The sequence below is a fragment of the Amblyomma americanum genome, chromosome 4 (assembly GCF_052857255.1).
Source record: "Amblyomma americanum isolate KBUSLIRL-KWMA chromosome 4, ASM5285725v1, whole genome shotgun sequence".
In the NCBI taxonomy this organism is placed as follows: Eukaryota; Metazoa; Arthropoda; class Arachnida; order Ixodida; family Ixodidae; genus Amblyomma; species Amblyomma americanum.
In genome coordinates, this window is record NC_135500.1 from 155615555 (window position 1) to 155636360 (window position 20806).

Genomic DNA, 20806 nt, shown 5'->3' on the forward strand with positions numbered 1-20806 from the left:
AGTGGGAGACCCGCAGGGAGACGTCTTTCGCAAAGCGTCCCATGCCAGACGGATTGCTCGAGCTTGCTGCTTCGGAGCCCGGCTCCGGAGGAGAGCATCCCAGGTTTCTTTCTCTGTAATTTCATCAATATGCCCGAGAGAATCGGAGCATTTCCAAATGAGATGATCCTGATTAGCCGTTATTCCGCATTTGGCGCAGAACTTTGGAGGTCCCCCTCCCTCCCCGTATAGGTAAGGGGGAAAGAATCGGTTGGTTTGTAATCTTCTCCAGTCCCTGCCCTCCTTAGGTGTGAGACCCATCTGGCTGAATACACGCGCTGAATGAATGAATGAATGAATGAATGAATGAATGAATGAATGAATGAATGAATGAATGAATGAATGAATGAGCTTTATTCCCGTCATCATGGGGCCTCACGGTCTGAGCGCAGCAATTAGGAGGGAGTGCCCCCCAGCCGGCTCTTAGCACCTGTTTTGCATATAAAAAACTTTTGAAACAATGCCGACAAAGCCCACAGAATAAACCAAAGCATTGAGCAGGTGGAGAGGGGGTTGTGCTAACCACGGTGCTAACTAACCAATCGGTTACCAGTGTCTATGTGCTTTACTAATACTAGTAGTTGATATTATTGTACTAACAAAGAAGGTCATATTTAGAAATATAAAATAGCTCTGATGTTTTTAACAAATGTTGTATGCGGTTGTTGATGGTGATGCTTTGAAAAGCTTCCGGCTGACGAATTTCCGGTGCTGTCGGCGCCTCGTTTGAAGTTGCTCAGTCGCAGACGTGACCGCGGCCCCAATCACCGGAGACCGCGGTCACGTCTGCGACTGAGCAACTTCAAACGAGGCGCCGACAGCACCGGAAATTCGTCAGCCGGAAGCTTTTCAAAGCATCACCATCAACAACCGCATACAACATTTGTTAAAAACATCAGAGCTATTTTATATTTCTAAATATGACCTTCTTTGTTAGTACAATAATATCAACTACTAGTATTAGTAAAGCACATAGACACTGGTAACCGATTGGTTAGTTAGCACCGTGGTTAGCACAACCCCCTCTCCACCTGCTCAATGCTTTGGTTTATTCTGTGGGCTTTGTCGGCATTGTTTCAAAGGTTTTTTATATGCAAAACAGAAACTCAAGCCTGATATTTGATTAGTTAGGCAACATGCTTGTGCAAAGTCGTCGTCGACATTTAGCGGCTTGATGTTGAGTGACCAAGCAACGTTGTTTCTAGTTTACATCAAACATGGCGGCTCTCGTATTGGCTGGTTGCAGCGCGTTCTGCTAGTTCTGCTGCTCTCTGGAAATATTACCATCACGGTCGCATAAACTACGGGGCTGAAAAGAGTGTAAACATAAGTAGTTTTATATACGCATTGAGCTCTCTGTAGATACCTAATATCTTGGTGCCATCGGGCGATTTTTTAATTGATGTTATTAGCACTTCTTGGCTGGCTGCGGCGAACGCCTTGCAGCCAGTGAACGCGTTCCCATTCCTTCTTTCCGAAGCTAAAAGCTTCGGAAAATAATATAGATGAGTTGGAATCTCTGCAAGGATGTCCTCAATTCAGACGTGCCGGGACAGTTCAGATGCCGTGGAAATGTGCCCTTCTCTTGGACTTTACCTCAAAACAATCGCCCGGTTAAACGTCAGCATACAGCTGCCACAAATGAAGACGCCGGGAAAGAGCATTTCAAGCTGGGAGGTGATGGAGAAATTGCGACAAGCCATAAAGCCCGACGAGTTCACAACGTTAAAAATCAGTAAAACGACTCTTGAGTTCATCCGCTTCGAAGGCGAAGTGGAAAACCGCAGTGCTCTAAAGGCGGTCGTCGCTCGGCTGGAGAACAGCACAGTCAAGCTGAGCGGGTTTCCCGAGAACCTACGCGTACGTGCGGCCGAAGCTAAAGTTCCGTTCCCTACGCGACACGACTGGGACTCATATTTTCGTGATGCCAAGGGTATGGACGAGATGAAACCCGGCGAGCGACCGGACACGATCTACGTGCAGGTAAGGCTGTGCACAGTGTCATAACGATTGCATTTATTTCTTGTTTGTACTTGTGTGTACTGGGCTTTCGTGGTTGCTTCGAGACATGTTCCCGTACCGTCTCTGTCACTTTCCTGGCGTCCTCGGTGCTCGAACAACGGACCTTCGGGCGGCGCTTGGAAGCGCTTTGAGCGCAGCTTGAACCCATGCGACGTGTCCAAAATGGTGACAAAAAGAGGAGCGCACTGGCGATCTCGTTCAACAGTTTTGTTGACGGTTGTGCATGCACACATGTGTTACTCTGGGCCCCTCAGTTTCAATGAAAACACACTGTGTGCATGATAGATTGTAAGCGTATTGGACTATGTAGTGAATACCAGCTACTCGATCTGCATGTGCAGCAGACCTGAGTGAAACTTATAGGTTCCATACATTTCATTCGGCCGTTCGCACGTCTTTCATTATTAAGGTGCTATCGGGTTATCGTAGCAGTGGAAATGATTTTGTGATGAAAATTCAGCCAGACAGCATCACACAGCTACATTATGTCACCCGCTGCACCTTCATCAGATGGTCTAGGAGCATTGTGTAGTGTGTATGTCACATTTGAATGGTTACTTATTTTCATGCTTTTGTTATTTCACTGTGTTATCTTTCTTGTCATGCTTTCTCATGACGCTTTATAGTTATCATGGACTGTGTTTTTGTACTGTGGGCAGTACTCATTGCATTCCTCTGCGGTTTGTACGCAAATGTTCAGGTGCTGTTAGGGTGTTTTCAGAATCTGAACACCTTTGTGCAGGGCCTGCCATGTAAGTGGTTTGCTGACAAGCGGCGCGATGCTGATCGGCCAAGTGAGCAGCTGGTGCGACAGGCGTTCGGTGGACCCGGGCCAGTTCGGCGATTGGACATTCCGCTGCTCGATCCATATCAGAAAGATGCAGAGGCTGCTGTGGGACGCATTTCGACATTCTCATTCAGCCAGGAGTTGACCTTTGATGTGTACGTCCAGTACATGGAGTACATGGGCTTTGTCAAAGCCATGGACTCACTACGTGGCATGAAGCTTATGCTGAAGACACCTGAGGGACGTGCCTTCACAGCCAACATAAAAGTGCGTACTGTGCTGCATAGGCTGGTGGTACAGGTTGTGTTGACTGCCCTTTAGTTTTTCTTAATATTGGTTGTAGCTAGCATTGACACCACTGTGCTCTTGTGCCTAATAGAATAGGCCTAATAGAACGAGATATGTCCCCCCACCCCACAAAAGTAAGGTATATCTCTAGTTTTGTTTCCATCATTGATTTTCTCTTGTGGACAAGATGGCCATAACCAGCTGCTTTCTTTAGCCCATTACTATGGCATCCCTCACAGCTCGCACTAGGCCTCGATGGTATTATTATTATTGTTAATGATTTATTGAACTCAAAATAAAAGAGAAGGAAGAGATGCTACTAGCCGCAGCATCTGCTATTGAAGCTTGAAGCACCTGAGCTGTGGCTAGCGGAAATAAAATGTTCAGAGAGAGGACAGGCCTTCGGCCTTTCTGGCACACCTCAGCCCTCCGAGGTTGAAATTCAAGCATAATATATTATGCAGCCTCAGGATATTAAACTCCACACATACCATTACTAGAAACGGCTGAAGAACCTTATTTAGCAGCCAACAGCACTCCCCACTTTTTCTGCATTACAGTTATCAAGACACTGTACAGCGAGGTATGCAGTAAAGACCTCTACTGGTTTGTCTAGTTACTGGATTCAACTAAGCACACTTTTCTGAGGTGAACCGAGTATGTTAAGTAACACATCAGCGAATAACCTGCTTTTCAGTGACTTCTTTTTGCAGTTGTTCTCTATGTTTTGAGTGAAGATAGCTGGTTCATTGCAGTTGGTAAAACAAAAGTGCAACACAATGCAAGGATGCAAAAAAAATTAAATGAGCAGGACAGGCACATGGAATGCCATCTCAACTCATTGTATCTTGTAAAGCACTTGGAATGTGAAAGCAGCCTCACTCTGAGCAGTGTGCGAAAGGGTGATTAAGTAAACAAGAAACTAACAGGCACAGAGAATGGTCGCACGTGTGATGCGTAATCTGGAACCAGTCAGGTTTTGGGGTTAATAAGAACTCTGCTGCCTCGTGGTTGTCTGCATAAGGAAGGGCATGTTGCAACAAAGGTACTGAGGTTGCTATGTTGATCTGCTGTTTATTTCTGATGTTGTGCAGAAGGGTCATGATTTGAAGGTAATATTGGCATCAAATCAATGAAAACAAGATAACTGAAATGTGAACAGAAAAACATGGACATTTTTATTTAGGTAGACTGAATACTAGCGCAGTTGATTTTCACTTTGAATGGGCAGATAGTACTCTCGAGGAGTGTTAATGGACCTGGCATGTATTTCCTTTTTAAATTCTAACAGTTTGGTGTTTTCCTGTTTGTGTTTCATTTGATGCCGATGGTGCATTCGAGGGGTGCTCAAGTTTTGTCTGGGGCTGAGTTGAGGTTCTTTCCTTTTCTTCTCGCTTGCTGTTGCGTAGCGAGGTCAGGCCATCTCGTTGCCGTTACGGCCCGGTCTTCTGATTGGAATTAGCGCGAAAGATGATGACGACGATTTTCGTTGGAAAAACAAAGAAACTTTATACATATGAGATTAGCATGGACGGTACATTAAAGACAGAATTGAACAAAGGGAGAGCAACAACAGAGTGGAGCCGCCAGAGCTCTCCCAGTCAAAAGCTTCTGGCGAGAACCCCTAGATTCCCGCCAACAACTCCTCTTAACCCCTCAGCTTACTGCTGATTGGGCCGGCCCCCTCGTGGCGTAGCAGTCGCCTGTGGTCGGGTATTTAGGCGGGACCACAGTGCTTTCAGCAAGACCCACGTGACTGAGGTGAGGCACATAGCAAGAAAAGCGTAACACATCAGAACACAGCATCTTCCCCTCAGGAAGTCGGTCTGCGCTGACGAATCGAGGCAGGAATACACGCACACTCACACGAACAGAACCGTCATTTGCCCTCTTTTCCTCGAAACGGCGTCAGCCAGCAGAAACAACAACACATGGCCGCCGTTGACTGCAAGTTCGGGCAATGAGCGCAGCTGAGGTATATATCTTTCCGTGCCTCTGGAACTATGGCATGTCGCCCCCAAAGCCGCCCGTTGACTGGAAAAAAAAAAAAACCTAAAGGCCAGCGTTTGGAAAGCGTGCCACTGACACTGACCAGGCACAATCCGTGTTCCTGGCTTCCCGCGCGTCACCCAGAAGCGCCGCCGTTTTCCCCCCGGTGAATACGCGGAGTCTGCACACACCCGCGCAAACAAAAGAAAATGGGGAGCGTTTCCCCGAAAAGCGTTGCGGTTGAAAGGGCCGTTTAGTGTTTTAGGGTTTCCCGAGGCAGGGATCCTCCAACGGGACTGAGACGAGACATGCCGGCGCGCTATAACTCACGCAACGTGTGCCCGGCCAGCTCCTCAGCGCGGGCACTTGTCGACGCAACCGTGTCGACTGTGCAAAACAAACAGCTCACAGGCCGGTGGGAACACATGTTTCGGCCTGCTGCGTGGCGGTCTTGAGCTCAGTGGCTCTACAACTTCCCCCTCAAGAGGGTATCTGGGCTATTAGCACAGACTAGCCGTAAATAACACAAATGAGACACTGCGTTCATAAAAAAAACACGCACATGCACACACACACAAATACACTGGAGTGCGGGCGCTTTTCACACTTGCCCTGCACTCTTTTGCCCGTTTCAGTCCCCTAGTCTGAGTAGGAGTCGGGTGGTGTTTTCAAGGCCCCCCACGCGCACACACAACACAAAAGGAACACATGCACACTGGCTTGCGGGACTGTTCACGTTCGCCGGAGGGCTCAGGCTCTATCCGCTCCCTCCCACGTTACATTGGGGAGGCGAGACAACGCGTCCGCGTTCGCATTGTTGGCCCCTTTCCGGTGGGTGATCGCTACGTTGTAGCGCTACAGTGCGAGAGCCCACCTCGTCAGCTTTGCCCCATGCGGCGTGCACGCGGTCAAATAAGACAGAGGGTTATGGTCGGAGACGACATTGATTTCCACCCCAAATACCCAGTAGTCAAATTTTTCAGTGCCCAGATAACGGCGAAAGCTTCGCGCTCGATTGTCGACCACCTTGACTGTGTCGTAGTAAAGCGGTGGCTGGCGAAAGCAATCGGCCTCTCCCGACCACCATCGTCCATTTGTGCCAGACAGGCGCCAGCTGCGATCTCAGACGCATCTGTGAACAGCCAATAAGGCTTGTTAAGATCCGGAGTGCTCAGCATAGTCGCCCGACAGAGTGACATTTTCATTTGTTCGAACGCCCGTTGGGCTTCGTCTGACCAAGGGATTGGGTTTGGTATTCCACGCTTCGTGAGAGTTGTCAGCGGTGAGGCGACTTCCACGTAACGTTCCACGTACTCATGGTAGTATCCGCAAAGCCCAAGAAAGTTACGGAGCTCCTTTCTTGTCGTTGGTGCGGGTATGTCCCGTATAGCTGCGAGTTTGTTGGGGTCCGGTCCGTGCGTGCCTCCTCCCACCACGTGTCCCAAATACCTTATGCGCGTCTGGCCAATCTGACACTTTTCCCTACTTACATTCAGCTTAGCCTCACGTAAAACTTATTATTGACTCCAAATGCTCGAGATGCTCTGACCACGACTGCGAAAAGCTTGCGACATCGTCAAGGTACGCTGTGGCATAGCCTTGGTGTTTGGACAGAAATACGATCATCAGTCTCTGGAACGTTGCTGCAGCGTTTTTTTAGTCCGAAAGGCATGACGCGCCAGGCGTACTGGCTGTTATGTGTTACGAAGGCCGTTAAGTGCTGGCTTTCTGGTTCTACCGGTACTTGCCAGTAGCCGCGCCGTAAATTTACCACAGTGATAAATTTCGACTGGCCTACTTTCATGATGAGTTCCTGGGCATGCATCATAGGAAAAGCATCGGTTTTCGTCCCAGCGTTGAGAGCTCTGTAGTCAACACATAGGCGGACCGAGCCATCCTTTTTTTCCCACGCATACCACAGGATGCACGCAGTCGCTTTCGACTGGGTATATCAGCCCTAGCTCTAATAGCTCGTCCACTTGGTGGCTGACCTCCTTTTTGAGAAGTTCGGGCACCCGATACGGGAAGGCTCGTTTGGGTCTGTAACCGTCCTCAAGCACGATCCGATGGGTTCCCACCTCGGCGATCCCGGGGGTTTCACTAAACACCTCTGCTACTTCGCGAAGAGCTCCGCTATTTCTGAACATTGTTCTTCTTTGAGATGGGCCAATTTGTTGGGTCAGTCAGAGTTTGTCCTTGAATTCCGGCTTCCGCGCTAGGCGCGTACTCCACGTTTCCAAACTCCTCATCTTCATCGAACACTACGCCTACGTGGCTGACTCGCGCATAATATGGCCGGAGCCGGTTGGCGTGTACAACAGACGTCTTTCGCACCCCAGTGTCGATGCAGTAAGAATTTTGTCTCTCTCGTCCTACGGGAACGGCCCCAACCATTTTGGTGAGAGCTTGCCCCCAAAATCTGTATCGAACAAAAGAACCTGGTCGCCAACATTGAAGCTCTTAACACGTGCAGCTCTGTTGTATGCCTGTGCATAGCTACCTTGGCGAGCGGTAGCCGTTAGTCCGGCTACCTCAGCCGCTATCTCCATCTGTTCACGAAGCTGCTGAAGGTATTTCGCGGGCGTCTCTCTGAGTGTACTTGGGACCCGTATCTCACCCGACCACGTGCGCTGCAGGATCGCGAGCGGTCCGGTCGGATTCCTGTCCGTCACTCAACAGAAACCGTTGGCTTCCAGTTGGAAACTGTTGGCTTCCTTTATAGGTATCAACAGAAACTTGACACAGCCTGTAGAGCCACTGAGCTCAAGACCGCCATGTAGCATGCTGAAACATGTGTTCCTGCCGGCCTGTGAGCTGTTTGTTTACACAGTTGACACGATAGTGTCGACAAGTGCCCGCGCTCAGGAGCTGGCCAGGCACACGTTGCGTGAGTTATAGCGCGCCGGCATGTCTCGTCTCGTTCCCGTTGGAGGATCTCTGCTTCGGGAAACCCTAAACAGCCCTTTCACCCGCAGCACTTTCCGGAGAAACGCTCCCTTTTCTTTTGTTTGCGCGGGTGTGTGCCGACTTCGCGTATTCACCGTGGGGGAAAACAACGCCGCTTCTGGCCGACGCGCGGGAAGCCGGGAACACGGATTGTGCCTGGTCAGTGTCAGTGGCACGCTTTCCGAACGCTGGCCTTTAGTGTTTTTTTTTTTTTTTTCAATCAACGGACGGCTTCGGGGGCGACATGCCATAGTTCCAGAGGCGCGGAAAGATATAAAGATATATACCTCAGCTGCGCTCATTGCCTGAACTTGCAGTCAACGGCGGCCATGTGTTGTTTCTGCTGGCTGACGTCGTTTCGAGGAAAAGAGGGCAAATGACGGTTCTGCTCATGTGCGTGTGCGTGTATTCCTGCCTCGATTCGTCAGCGCAGACCGACTTCCTGAGGGAAACATGCTGTGTTCTGATGTGTTGCGCTTTTCTTGTTTTGTGCCTCACCTCAGTCACGTGGGTCTCGCTGAAAGCACTGTGGCCCCGCCTAAATCCCCGGCCACAGGCGACTGCTGCGTCACGAGGAAGCCGGCCCAATCAGCAGTGAGCTGAGGGGTTAAGAGGACTTGTTGGCGGGGCCACAGTGCTTTCAGCGAGACCCACATGACTGAGGTGAGGCACAAAACAAGAAAAGCGCAACACATCAGAACACAGCATCTTCCCCTCAGGAAGTCTGACTGCGTTGACGAATCGAGGCAGGAATACATTCACACGCACACGAACAGAACCGTCATTTGCCCTGTTTTCCTCGAAACGGCGTCAGCCAGCAGAAACAACAACACATGGCCGCCGTTGACTGCAAGTTCGGGCAATGAGCGCAGCTGAGGTATATATCTTTCCGCGCCTCTGGAACTATGGCATGTCGTCCCCGAAGCCGCCCGTTGACTGAAAAAAAAAAAAAACCTAAAGGCCAGCATTCGGAAAGCATGCCACTGACACTGACCAGGCACAATCCGTGTTCCCGGCTTCCCGCGCGTCGCCCAGAAGTGGCGCTGTTTTCCCCTACGGTGAATACGCAAAGTCGGCACACACCCGCGCAAACACAAGAAAGGGGAGCGTTTCCCCGGAAAGCGCTGCGGGTGAAAGGGCCATTTAGGGTTTCCCAAGGCAGGGATCCTCCAACGGGACCGAGACGAGACATGCCAGCGCGCTATAACTCGCGACCGTGTCGACTGTGTAAACAAACAGCTCACAGGCCGGCGGGAACACATGTTTTGGCCTGCTGCGTGGCAGTCTTGAGCTCAGTGGCTCTACAGGCTGTGTCAAGTTTCTGTTGATACCTATAAAGGAAGCCAACAGTTTCCAACTGGAAGCCAACGGTTTTTGTTGAGTGACGGAAAGTTGTTATATCCGAATGAAAGTTCGTAGAGCTCTCTTCCCCAAGAGCACATACCATTTGGTGCAGCACAGCAGTGACTCACTTCCACCACCAGTACACCAGTCTCTTCGTGCTGTCATGTAGAAGAACGAGGGCATATGTTTTGTATCAGCTACATTACAGCTTGGACCTTGCACCATCACACTTGTGGCTGTTTTCTAAGAGAGAGGAACTCCTCCCGAATTGTGCGCTTCACATTCGAAGAAGAGGTCACCGGTGCAATGCACCGTGGGTTTCTACAGCCACCTTTGCTCTTCTGCGAGGGCATGCAGACAGACCAACAGCAGAAGTGCATTGCCACTGATGGTGACTGCTAGTACAGCAGTAAGTTGGGTATTGTATATAGCCTGGTACAGTTTCCATTGCTTCATAAAAGGTTTACAGCCAAGTGGGCAAGTCTTGCTGCTACAATTTGAATGTAGGGTGGATGAGTTAGTATTGCTGCTGTCGGTGCAGGTGGACTTTGACAGGTCAAGGCACCTGAGCGATGAGAGCATCCAGAGGCGGCAGCAGGAGAGGCTTAAGCTGGAGGCACTGGAAAAGGAGCGGGAGGAGCGGGTTCTACGTGAACGCCTGGAAGAAGAACGAATTCGGGAGGCAGAAAGGTGAGCATGGCTCTTATCGGCAGTGCATGACTTTTCTGGCTGAATCGCATCCTCAGTGTATGAGACAGTAGGAGCTTCATATGCCGAAAAGATGTGAGTGAAACACCCATACTGTCGAATGTTAGCCGCAGGAAGCACAGTCGGGAGCAGCGCAAATGCATTCACTAGCATGCTGATTAAAAAGAGGCTGGTTTAACAGTGGTCTGCCTTCCTGATGATGCACAGGACAGGGGAACTGAAAGGCAACCCACACTGATGTATTTTACAGCTACAGCTGTGACGCGACCATTCCTGGGTTTTACGTCATAGTAGTAGTAGCAGTATGTTGTAGTCAGTGTAACCAGTGGGTGCGTTGCCATTTCAACCATTTGGAAGGTAGTTACCGTGGATGGACGAGGAGGGTGTGGCGAGAGTAGAGAATCCCCAACCGGAGGATGGTTACCGTAGAAGGAGAAGTGCAAGAAGGTGCAACCTGTATGTGGTTTCCTCAGGAACCAAACGAAGGGTAGTTACCCTGGGAGGAGGGTATGGCAAGAGCGTAGGAAGGCATAACCAGAGGGTAGTCACCACGGGAACCGTCCGGAAGATAGTTACCGTGAAAAGAGGAGGATGTGGTGAGAGTGGAGGAATCTCCAACCGGAGGATGGTTATCGTGGAAGCAGGAGGGTATGGCGAAAGCATAAAACGGCACAGCTGGTGGGTAATTTTCACATGGCGGAGGGTAGTTACCACAGACGAAGGAGGGTGTGGTGAGAGTTACGGGAATCCCCAACTGGAAGATGCTTATTGCGGGAGGAGGAGGGTGTGGCGAGAGCATAAGAAGGTGCAACCAGGGTGTGGTAACCATGGAAACCATGCGGAGGGTAGTTACTATGGAAGCAGGAGGGTGTGGGGGAAGCGGAGCCATCCACAACCAGAGGATGGTTACCATGGAAAGAGGAGAGTATTTTGATAGTGCAAGAACGCGCAATTAGTGGTTGGTTGCTGCAGGAAGCACCCTTAGGGTATTTACCCTGGGGGGAGAAGGATACTTCTAGAGCATAGGAAGGCATACCTGGAGGGTGGTTACCATGGGAACTGTCGGAAAGGTGGTTATCATGGAAGAAGGAGAGTGCGGCGAGAGTTGAGAAATTCCCCAACCAGAAGGCAGTTACAGTGGAAGGAGGGGGGTATGGCGAGAGTGTAAAAATGTGCAACCATTGGGTGGCTGCCACAGGAACCAGTTGGAGGGTAGTTACCCTGGAACACGGAGCAAGACTATATAGGAGGTGAAACTCTCCGTCAGCGCGAGCGAGCGCAGGCGACCAGATAAAGTCACAATTGTATGCGCCAACGGGGTCGTATGCAGTGGCGGCGCGTTGTAGAAGCTGCAGCGAAAAAAACAAAAAATGCAGCGCCCGGGCAGGCGGCTTCGGCGGCGCGCGCTCAAAGCAGACAACAAGCAGACGACACGGGTGTTTGCTTCAGCGGGCACGCCGTGACGTTGTATTTCTGCGCCCTTAAGTCTAACAGCAACAGTTGTTGTCGGTGTCTGTTCGAGGGCCGTAATACTAACAGCGCTGCTACGTGCAGTGCGGCCTCCTTCGGAATTTGCTAGACTAAGATGGGACGCAGGTGTTTTGTTCGAAATTGCAAAAGCGGTTACAAGTGTTGCAGGGAAAAGGTGAGCAAGGTGAGAAGTTGTTGCCTTCTCGGCTGACATGTAGTCATAAACGCTGCGCCGTACGACGCCTGCGTTCTCCTCCAGCAGATGAAACTTAGCGTGGTCACATACTCGACGAACGTGAAGGCATGTTTGCCTTCGACGAATGCCAGCAGCGCTTATACCCATCTAATCAAAGTCATTGCGCGGGTGTCAAACAAAAGCCTTGCGTACAACCAGAAGCTACAGATCATCTTATAGCGGTCATGGAAAAGAACGTGTTTTATTTTTTACTGTGCTCAAATGGTTGAAGCGTAGCACCAGTTGCTCTTCAGGCTAGCAGCGGTAAAGAAGCGCGCGAGAGTGCCCTCAATAGAAGTCAGGCGCGCGCGGCCGAACGGGAGCAACATGCTCGACCTGTTGCCTTGTCAACCAAAACGGCAGTAGTTTCTTTCCAGGCCGCCAGCATGATAGTGGCGCCGCGGGCTTGTGACCTTTTCTAGTCGCCGCAGATGGTGGAGTTTCCACTCCTATATAGTCTTCCTTCGTGCCCTGGAAGGAGGAGGAGGGCTACCATGAAAGGAAGAGGGTGTGATGAGAGTGTATGAGGGCATAACTGGAGGGTGGTTAACACGGGAACCATCCGCAAGGTGGTCACCATGGAAGGAGGAGGAATCGCTACCCGGAGGATAAGTACTGTGGAAGGGGAAGGGTATGGCGAGTGTGTAGGAAAGCTTAACCAGAGGCGATTACCATGGAAGGAGGAAGGTATGGCGAGAGCACAAGGCACAAGTAGAGGGTGGTTGCCACAGGAACTACCTGGAGGGTAGTTACCCTGGAAGCAGGACGACGATGGTTTACCATGAAAGGAGGGCGGTGTGGTGAGTGTAAGAATATATGACCTGAGTGTGGTTGCCATGGAAGAAGGAGGGAGAGTGAGGTGAAAGCGGAGGAACATAGCAGCAGCCGGTGTGAAATACGCTGCTCGAGGAGAGGGTCGTCAATGGCGCCGCACGCCTGGTGTGGCAGACTGGAGACAAGAGCAAGTCACAAAACAAGTATGTGTGAAAAACTAAAAAGAGTGCTCTAGAGCTTTACAGTTATGAAGTTGCTCTCATATCCTAAACCGCAATATATTGTAAAATATAAATTCCTTAACAGCTGTCGCTGAATCGCTCATTACGCTTAGGTAACTGTCTATCAATTTTTTCTACCTCCTGATCAAAAATATGCGTTGACAGACCATGTTGATCGGATTAAATTTAAAGAGTAGAGGCACTAAATTTTTCGCTTTGAGTTTTTGCGTAAAACAGCAAACATAGGTTACCACGTGAAATGCACTTACACCCAGTAAATAATTTGTAATTGAACTTCTCCTTGCATCTAGTTTTGGTTTTGGCCTTAGCAGTCGGATAGTGCTTGTGATGTCACAAGTAGGTATAAAAAATCACATGAGGCATGCAAAAACTGCATTGTAATAACTGTTTGTCCACTTGCTGCCCTTTGGCTCCTGAGCCTGGGTAGCTTAAAAGATGGGATGGAGTGGGTTCAAACGACAAAGCAGCAAATATATTGCAGGTTTGAATGCCTCATTCTTATCTCACACCTACTTGTGACATCTAAACCACTGTTTTACTGCTGAAACCAAAACTGAAAGTACACGAGAGACTAAATTCAATTATGAGTGACTTACTGTAGTGTGGGTAAACTCCACATGGCGTTCCATGTTCACTAATATGGCAAGTATCATTTCTAAGAAAAAAAAATATTTTTTCTGTCTCCACCGCTTTAAGCCTAAAGTGATTACCTTCAAGGGGACAGTGGTGGTGACCATTATTGTGGATGCTAACACTACCTGAGGTGTGCCCATTGTGTTTATGCAGGAAGTCGGCTGTAACATTGGTCTGAATGTTAAATGTTGAAAACTAGTTCTAACAAATGTTGAAAGTTTGGTACTTTGTAGTGATAGGAATATGTATGCACCATTCATTGCAAACAACAGACCCATTACAACATGCTACCGTAGTCTGAAGCTGCAAGTCTGATTGTGCCGTGGCTAATGTGGGGAAGGCCTGCAAAACCATGCACCTTTCTTTTGAGCAGACGGATCAAGCTGCTGGCTAAAAGCTTGAGCAAATTGGTCAGTTAGACTTACTAGAATCAACATGCACACCGTGTAATGAGAACAAATTTTATTATGCAACATGGGTGTCGTGTGCACTTCTATTTCACTTCAAGCAGAGAGTCTGGTGTAGAGAAGAAGAGACCTACCGACCAAGTCCAGCTTGCTCTGCTGAAGGGCTAGAACTGGCAGCAATGCATTAGGGTCTGTGTCATGACAAGAGCAAGATATGACGTGGCAATTGAGAAGCCTGCCGTTGCTTTCGGGCAAGCATTTGGCTCCATACTATTCACTGGGTGCAATTTAGAGAACTGGCCAGGCTGTTACTTTGTCTGCGCACAATCCCAGTGATGCTGTTTGGTGCAGGCGGCGTCAGCGGGAGGAAGAGGAGCAAAGGGAACGCAGGCGTGAAGAGAGGCAGCGTCGGCGTGAAGAGCGCAAACGGCGCGAGGAAGAGGAGGAGGCTAAAAGAAGAAAGGAAGAGGACGAAGCCATGAAGAGGTGCCTGTGAGGAACCTAACTTCTTGGCAACTGCGACATCCATCAATCTAGGCCGGAACATTAGCAGGCACTGGGCTGACATGTTGTTCTGGAGAAAGCAGTTTCACCATGTTGCTTCACTGATGTGTCTTCAACTTAGTAATCCTTGAATTAATTGTAATGCTTGATAACCGAGCTTAACGAGCAATGGCTGTTGTCTAGCTTCACTGGGATATGCCAGGTCTAACTAACTAAGAGCAAGGCTTTGTGCTGATTCATTGCTGTTCATGGCCTGGCTACTACTTCTTTAGCGCTGGCGGACATTCCACAGTGCATGCAAAATAGGGAGGTGGTTCGGGGTACTAGCAAGCAGACTTCCCTTGGTCAGCTTTGGACCTCAAATGTTGAATTTTGGAAAAAGCAACTTTTCGAGAGGTGCCACATCAAGTTAATTTGCAGACATGCTGCTCGCGATATGTTCACAGCCTGCTCTTAATCTGTTGAGCTGCCAGAATGGAGGGACAGCTACACTCTAACAAGCATGCAGTCATGCAAATGTGTTGGGTTGCTTTGTTACATTTATAAACCTGTGCAAGACTTTGTGGGCAGAACAAACTATAATTTTGCTGATAAATAGCCCTCTTGACTTTTCTCTGATATGCGATTTCCTCTCGTGCCCAGGTACCAGGAAGAGCTGAGAAAAAAGTGGGAGGAGGAAGCGGCAAGAAGGAAAAGAGAAGAGGAGCTGCGAAAGAATGAGGAAGAGGAAGACAAGAAGCGAAAGAAGGAGGAAGGAGAAGACAGGAAGCGAAAGCAGGAGGAAGAGGAGGACAGGAAGCGAAAAAGGGAAGACGAGGAAGAGAGAAAGCGAAAGAACGAAGAAGAAGAAGGTAGGAAGCGAAAAAAGGAGGAAGAGGAAGACAGGAAGAGAAAGAAGGAAGAAGAGGAAGGTAGGAAGAGAAAGAAGGAGGAAGAGGAAGACAGGAAGCGAAAGAAGGAGGAAGAGGAAGGTAGGAAGAGAAAGAAGGAGGAAGAGGAAGACAGGAAGCGAAAGAAGGAAGAAGAGGAAGGTAGGAAGCGAAAGAAGGAAGAAGAGGAAGGTAGGAAGCGAAAGAAGGAGGAAGAGGAAGACAGGAAGCGAAAGAAGGAGAAAGCCCAGCTTAAGTGGCACCACGAGGGTAACCGCAAGCGGAGCACTGACAGGAAAAAGGCCAAGCGCAAGCGCAGGAAAAGAGAGGAAGGTTTTTCCTCAGATGTTGAAGACGGTTCCACAAAGCGGTCAGAGGAACAGCAACGTCTCACTGCAAAACAGCGCCTTGCAGACCAACAGCACATTGCTGAACAAAAGTGCCTTGCAGAAGAACAGTGTGCCGCAGAACAGCAAAGACTTGCTGAACAGAAGTACTTTGCTGAACAACAGAAACTTGCTGAGCAGAAACGTCTTGCTGAACAGCAGCATCTTGAACTACAACGAATTGCTGAACACGAACATATTGCTGAACAGGAACGCCTCAGGGAGCAGCAACGCATTGCTGAACATCAGCGGCAGGTAGCAGAGTCTCAAGCAAGACAGCAGGAGCGTGCTGCAGAGGCCACACGCAAGCTGCAGGCAACTCATTTGCTTCAGGAACTTTTTGATCTTGTTCGGGTAAGTCGGGAGCTGCTGTCCGAAGTGCATGGCAGTCTGATCTTATTCCTAACTATTGCCTAGACTGTAAATAGTTCAGTAACTCATGGACGTTCAGGTCCGCAGCTGAGGCGTGCGCAGCAGCTAGCTGCTTGTGAAGTTTTTGGAGGATTATGGCTTTTTGGAGCACAGTGGTAGGAGGTGCACTGCTTTTTTTACTATAAGACACCGGTGGAGTAATTGCCAATGCAACTTCTACAAGGTTAATCCTGCCTGCATTTTAGATCGCCACCACCACCACATCACACAACTGATCCAATGCTGCTGATGCATACATCCTGTTCATGAGCTGTACAGGGCACCAATGCCTCTCGCAACAGCTGCATTCGCTGGCTACTTGTTATATTTTTGACACAGGTGAAAGGCCTCTACTGTCACCTCTTGCCTTTGCCCCATTTGCTTCTTGCTTCTTTTAGGTATTTTGTTAATATATAGGCAAATGGTGCAGGTGCAGGTATGAGACATTTAAGACTTAAGTCAAGACTGGGGTATGGGTGGCTCCTGTGTTGAACTTTTGTTACACTGAGGACAAATTTAAGTTGGCCTGTATTAATAGGGGACTATGTTCTCATCACAAGGAGACCACTATCAGTGAAGACAGAGCTCTTATAAGAGCGAAAAAGAAAAAAACAACACAGATGTCGCCATCGCCGGCTGCTTTCACAGGTAAAATGCTTGCATTGACACCGATTTTTGGGCGCGGATCCCAGCAGCTGTGCTGCACTGCCATCTGCTTCAGAACGGTGGCAACCCATCCTTTTCGGCAAGGACGTCACGAGTTTTTATAAACTGGTGGAAAGATATTTAAAAGCGTTTTTCTCTGCGATAAATTCTTCTTTTTCAGCCAGATGTCAATGTACCTAGATAGAGCCAAGGAATCACTTTTTACTGAGCGTTGTCCTTTTAAAGTGGATAACATGCTTAGTTTTTTTACATAGTTTTTTTTTACTGTGTATGAGCTGCTGATAATGCAAAATGAGGTACTATTGTGCTGGGATATCACATCTTTTCGGGTATCACTCTTTGTAATAGGTGTCGCAATGGTTTTATGCAAAAGCACTTCCAGCTGCACTCCCTGGGTTTTGGTGCTGCCTGTGTGAAGCATCAACCTGAGTAGCAAGTTTAAATGGCTTACTGGGTCAGTGGACACCTCACTTGCCCTGTGAGTAGGTGGTGGCATCCACCTACAAATTGAGGAAGTTATGCACCTTTCCTTTTCTCAAAACCAGCAGAAGGTTAGGCTCCCTTGATCTTGATTAGTGTGTTAAGGACAATGCAGGGAACTATGAAAGAAAAATGACAGGTGTAACAGGCAGTGGGCAGAGTGGGTGAGGGGACAAACACGGATTAATGACATCCTAGTTCAAATCAAGAGGTAGAAATGGGCTAGGGCAGGGCATGTAATGCAAAGGCAAGATAACTGCTAGTCCTTAAGGGTAACGGAGTGGATTCCTAGAGAGGGCAGGCGTAGGAGGCGTGGCAAAAAGTTCGGTGGGTGGTTGAGATTAAGAAGTTTGCACGGGATGGGGGGCATGGTTAATTTGAGAGATATGGGAGAAGTCTTTGCCCTGCAGTGGGCGTAGTCAGGCTGATGATGGTGATTTTGAGTAAAGGGGAGGTGCATAACTGCCTCAATGGACACCTCGATCGCACTTCGAGGTACTACATGGCAGTGGTGTCCACCTGCACTGTAAAAAAACCATGCTTTCGCCAAATATTTTGTGCTTAGCAATGCTAAACCACCAGCCATTTTTGAAGCGAATAGCTTCACTACGCCAACTTTTCGAGCCGTCAGCGGGGCCGCAAGTTTGACCTTGAATGCAGCTGGAGGTCACGGTGGCTGCAAGTTTCACCTTGAATGTAGATAGAGGTCAAACCATGAGCGTAACTGGTGGCAGTCAGGTTCGACACGATGGATGGAATTGGATTAGAATGGATGGATGGATGGATTGGATGGAATTGGACGGGACAGTATTGGATGGAATTGGATTGGATTAGATGGATGGAAGGATGGTAGTAGTTCAAGCCACCTAGCCATGACTTGTGAAATTTTACTCTCGTCTTGACTTTAGCCACCAATTACCGCTGGTGATTGGTGCGGTTGTTACACCATCTCGACTTTGACCTTGACCTCCGGTCAAGCGGGAAAGCATCTGCCAGCATCGCACATGCCGTGAAAGTGGGTTTTGCATAAAACTCTGGTGCACTTTGGTGCCTTCCCCTTCCTGTTTCTGTGGGGACTGTGGGTGCATAAGGAAAGGAAAATGAAATAAAGTTGGTTTTAAAAATCGGAAATTATGCCTGTCTCACATATCTCAGTGGACACCAGAACCACATAGGAAGGGAAGGAAAGTGAAATGAAAGTTGGTTTTAAGGAAAGGAAATTACCCCTGTCTCCCTGTCTTGCATATCTCAGTGGATATCTTGGGTGGGCACCCAAACCAAGCTGTAAGGGGAGGAAAGTGAAATGAAAGTTGGTTTTAAGGAAAGGAAATGACACCTGTCTCACATTGTGCCATTTCCTTTCCCCAAAAAACCAATTTCGTTTTCAATTTGGGTTTCTGAAATTATCTGCAAGGGATTTGGTTTAATATCTCCCCATACAAGGAGCAGTAATATCACAGAAGCTATATTAAATATATACTGTCTTGTGTGAGTGCCTTTAATGTCGTTTTGAAGAAAGCAAGATGTTTAACAAATAAAAAAAATGCCTACTACTGTGTGCGTGTCAGTATGGCTATCTATGGAAACCGGCAGCCGCTGACCACAAAGGTAGCCAAGGAGATGCAGCTTTTTGCTTTCGACCAGGTTTAACCAGAGCTAAACCACCAGCAATATTTTTTTCATAGGGTGTGTGCTGGTGTGTGATCTGTGGAAACAAGTGCCAATAGTCTGGGAAGCCAAACAAAGTGAAATACAGAAGCCATGGCACTACTGTGGGCCGCAAACATGCTAGACAGAGGCTTTTTTAGAAGCATCAATCGATACAGATAGCTTTTTGTGCATCGTCTGTCACATTGGGATGGTGTGGTTGGGTTCCTCCTCTCCAGCAGAGCGGTTGCCTTCAAAGTCCTTGTCGTTATACTTCATTTTTCAGGAGCAGAATTTGCAGGAAGAAGAAGAGAAGAAGAAGAGCTGCAAGGCAGAGGAAGACAACCTGCGCAAGCACCTGCTGCAACAGGAGCAGGTGCTGCGGGAGAAGTTGTTGAGGAATCTTGAAGCCAAAAAGCGCCAGAGGGCCCTTGAGGCTAAGGTGCAGTCTGGCAAAAACCCCACTGTTCTCATCCGAGCAAGCCAAAGCTGACTGGTGTGTGTGTCCGTACTGGTCTCCCGTCGCAATGTTGGCCTGCTTTGTAAATATACACATGCTCAGTTTACCATGACATCTGTTCCTCCTCCTGTTTTGCTCACTGTTCTAGCATTCACATGGCTCGTCTCTGCATGAAACAATGCATGATCGGTCTTAAAATGAATGTGTTTTTAGGTATGAAAGTTACACTGAGGCATGTTATGAGGCACCACTGAGCTATGGTCAGCGGCATCCAGTGCGATGGCCCAACGCCTTGTCCCTATTTACGGCCTGCTAGCTTTATGCCCTACTTCAGTATTTAGGTCACACTGTGCCATGTAACATCAGTACCTGAAAAACCTGCTTAGTGAATATATGTACACCCTTATTTCTGCAAGAAGCAGAGAAGCAAACATTCCCACGGACCAAAGATGAATCATCTTGGGTATAGCATTTCTTAATTTATCTCCTTAACTAAGGAACCCTGAACTTGCTCAGGGTAGCACCCACCTCCTGTGTCTTTTTGTGCTGAACCCTTTCAACGTAGACCCACGAGGCTTTGGAATTTGGCTGCTGAGCCAGGACCAATTCTCGGCCGTGGTTGCAGTGTTCTGGTGGATGCGGAATCAAAGAATGGCCGTGCTGGATGAATGAGATTAATCTGGGGCCTTCTACTATATAACTTTTAAGGTGCAGTACTCGCAAGGTTGCACTTCTGCTCTACTTGGCGACAGCCCCCCCCCCCCCCGCCCCCATGCTGTTTCCTAATGCAGTCTGTCCCATTATGCAAGCTGTTACTCTTAACTTGCATCGAGTTGAAAGGCAAGTATGTTTTCATCTGCACCTGCAACATTTCACACATGAAGGCTCGAGTGATAAGTGTAACATGTCGCTGCGTCCCCTCTCAGTCTGGCACCTGGTGCGGTCCACAGCCCCTATAATCTGCGACAACTTTTCTTGGCAATAGAGTGAAACTACAGAGCCAAGACACACCTTCTCTTGCTACGCAGCTAAATATAGTCCCCGGCTGCAGTCAATAGTTTCCTCTTAAAACATAATACTTTGGTAATAATCATGAAATGCACATTTCTAACATAACTGCACATTTTCGACAAGAGAGTTGCAATGAAAACGATTTTTTTCATTACAACAAACTTTTTTTAGCCATGTCGGGTTACACGACGGTTCCATAGATGATGCCAGCTACACCAGCAGTGAAGCAAAGCAACCGTGCAATGAGCAGTGTGCCAAGCGGCCATCCTGCAGCCAAACTCTAGGTGGAGTGACACAGTTGTAGGTGCTCCACTCTGCCCCTGTAGCTTTCTTTCCATTGCGAAGGAAAGCTGTCGCCAAGTATAGTGTCACTTCTGGGGCTCGGTAGACTTATATTTCACCTCCATCCTAATGCAGTCACTGCATTCAGAAGGCAAACGCACACGTTTACGCTCAGCAGCAGAATGCTACAGCCACTGAGCCACTGC

General features: G+C 48.6%; 1 protein-coding gene across 3 annotated transcripts; it reads left to right on the forward strand.

Annotated features, from left to right (window-relative positions):
* The first annotated feature begins 1233 nt into the window (after positions 1-1233).
* LOC144128572 (uncharacterized) lies at positions 1234-19419 on the forward strand. 3 transcript variants are annotated; one of them, XM_077662069.1, is made up of 6 exons: positions 1234-2022; positions 2804-3115; positions 9957-10105; positions 14236-14376; positions 15031-15997; positions 19134-19419. In XM_077662069.1, the coding sequence occupies exons 1-6, from the start codon at positions 1567-1569 to the stop codon at positions 19338-19340; spliced, it is 2232 nt and encodes a 743-aa protein (XP_077518195.1). In that variant the 5' UTR covers positions 1234-1566; the 3' UTR covers positions 19341-19419. The 3 variants fall into 3 exon arrangements, with proteins under 3 accessions (XP_077518195.1, XP_077518196.1, XP_077518197.1); XM_077662070.1 differs by having other exon boundaries at positions 1240-2022; positions 14236-14370; XM_077662071.1 differs by lacking the exon at positions 14236-14376 and having other exon boundaries at positions 1240-2022.
* Positions 19420-20806: the final 1387 nt, after the last annotated feature.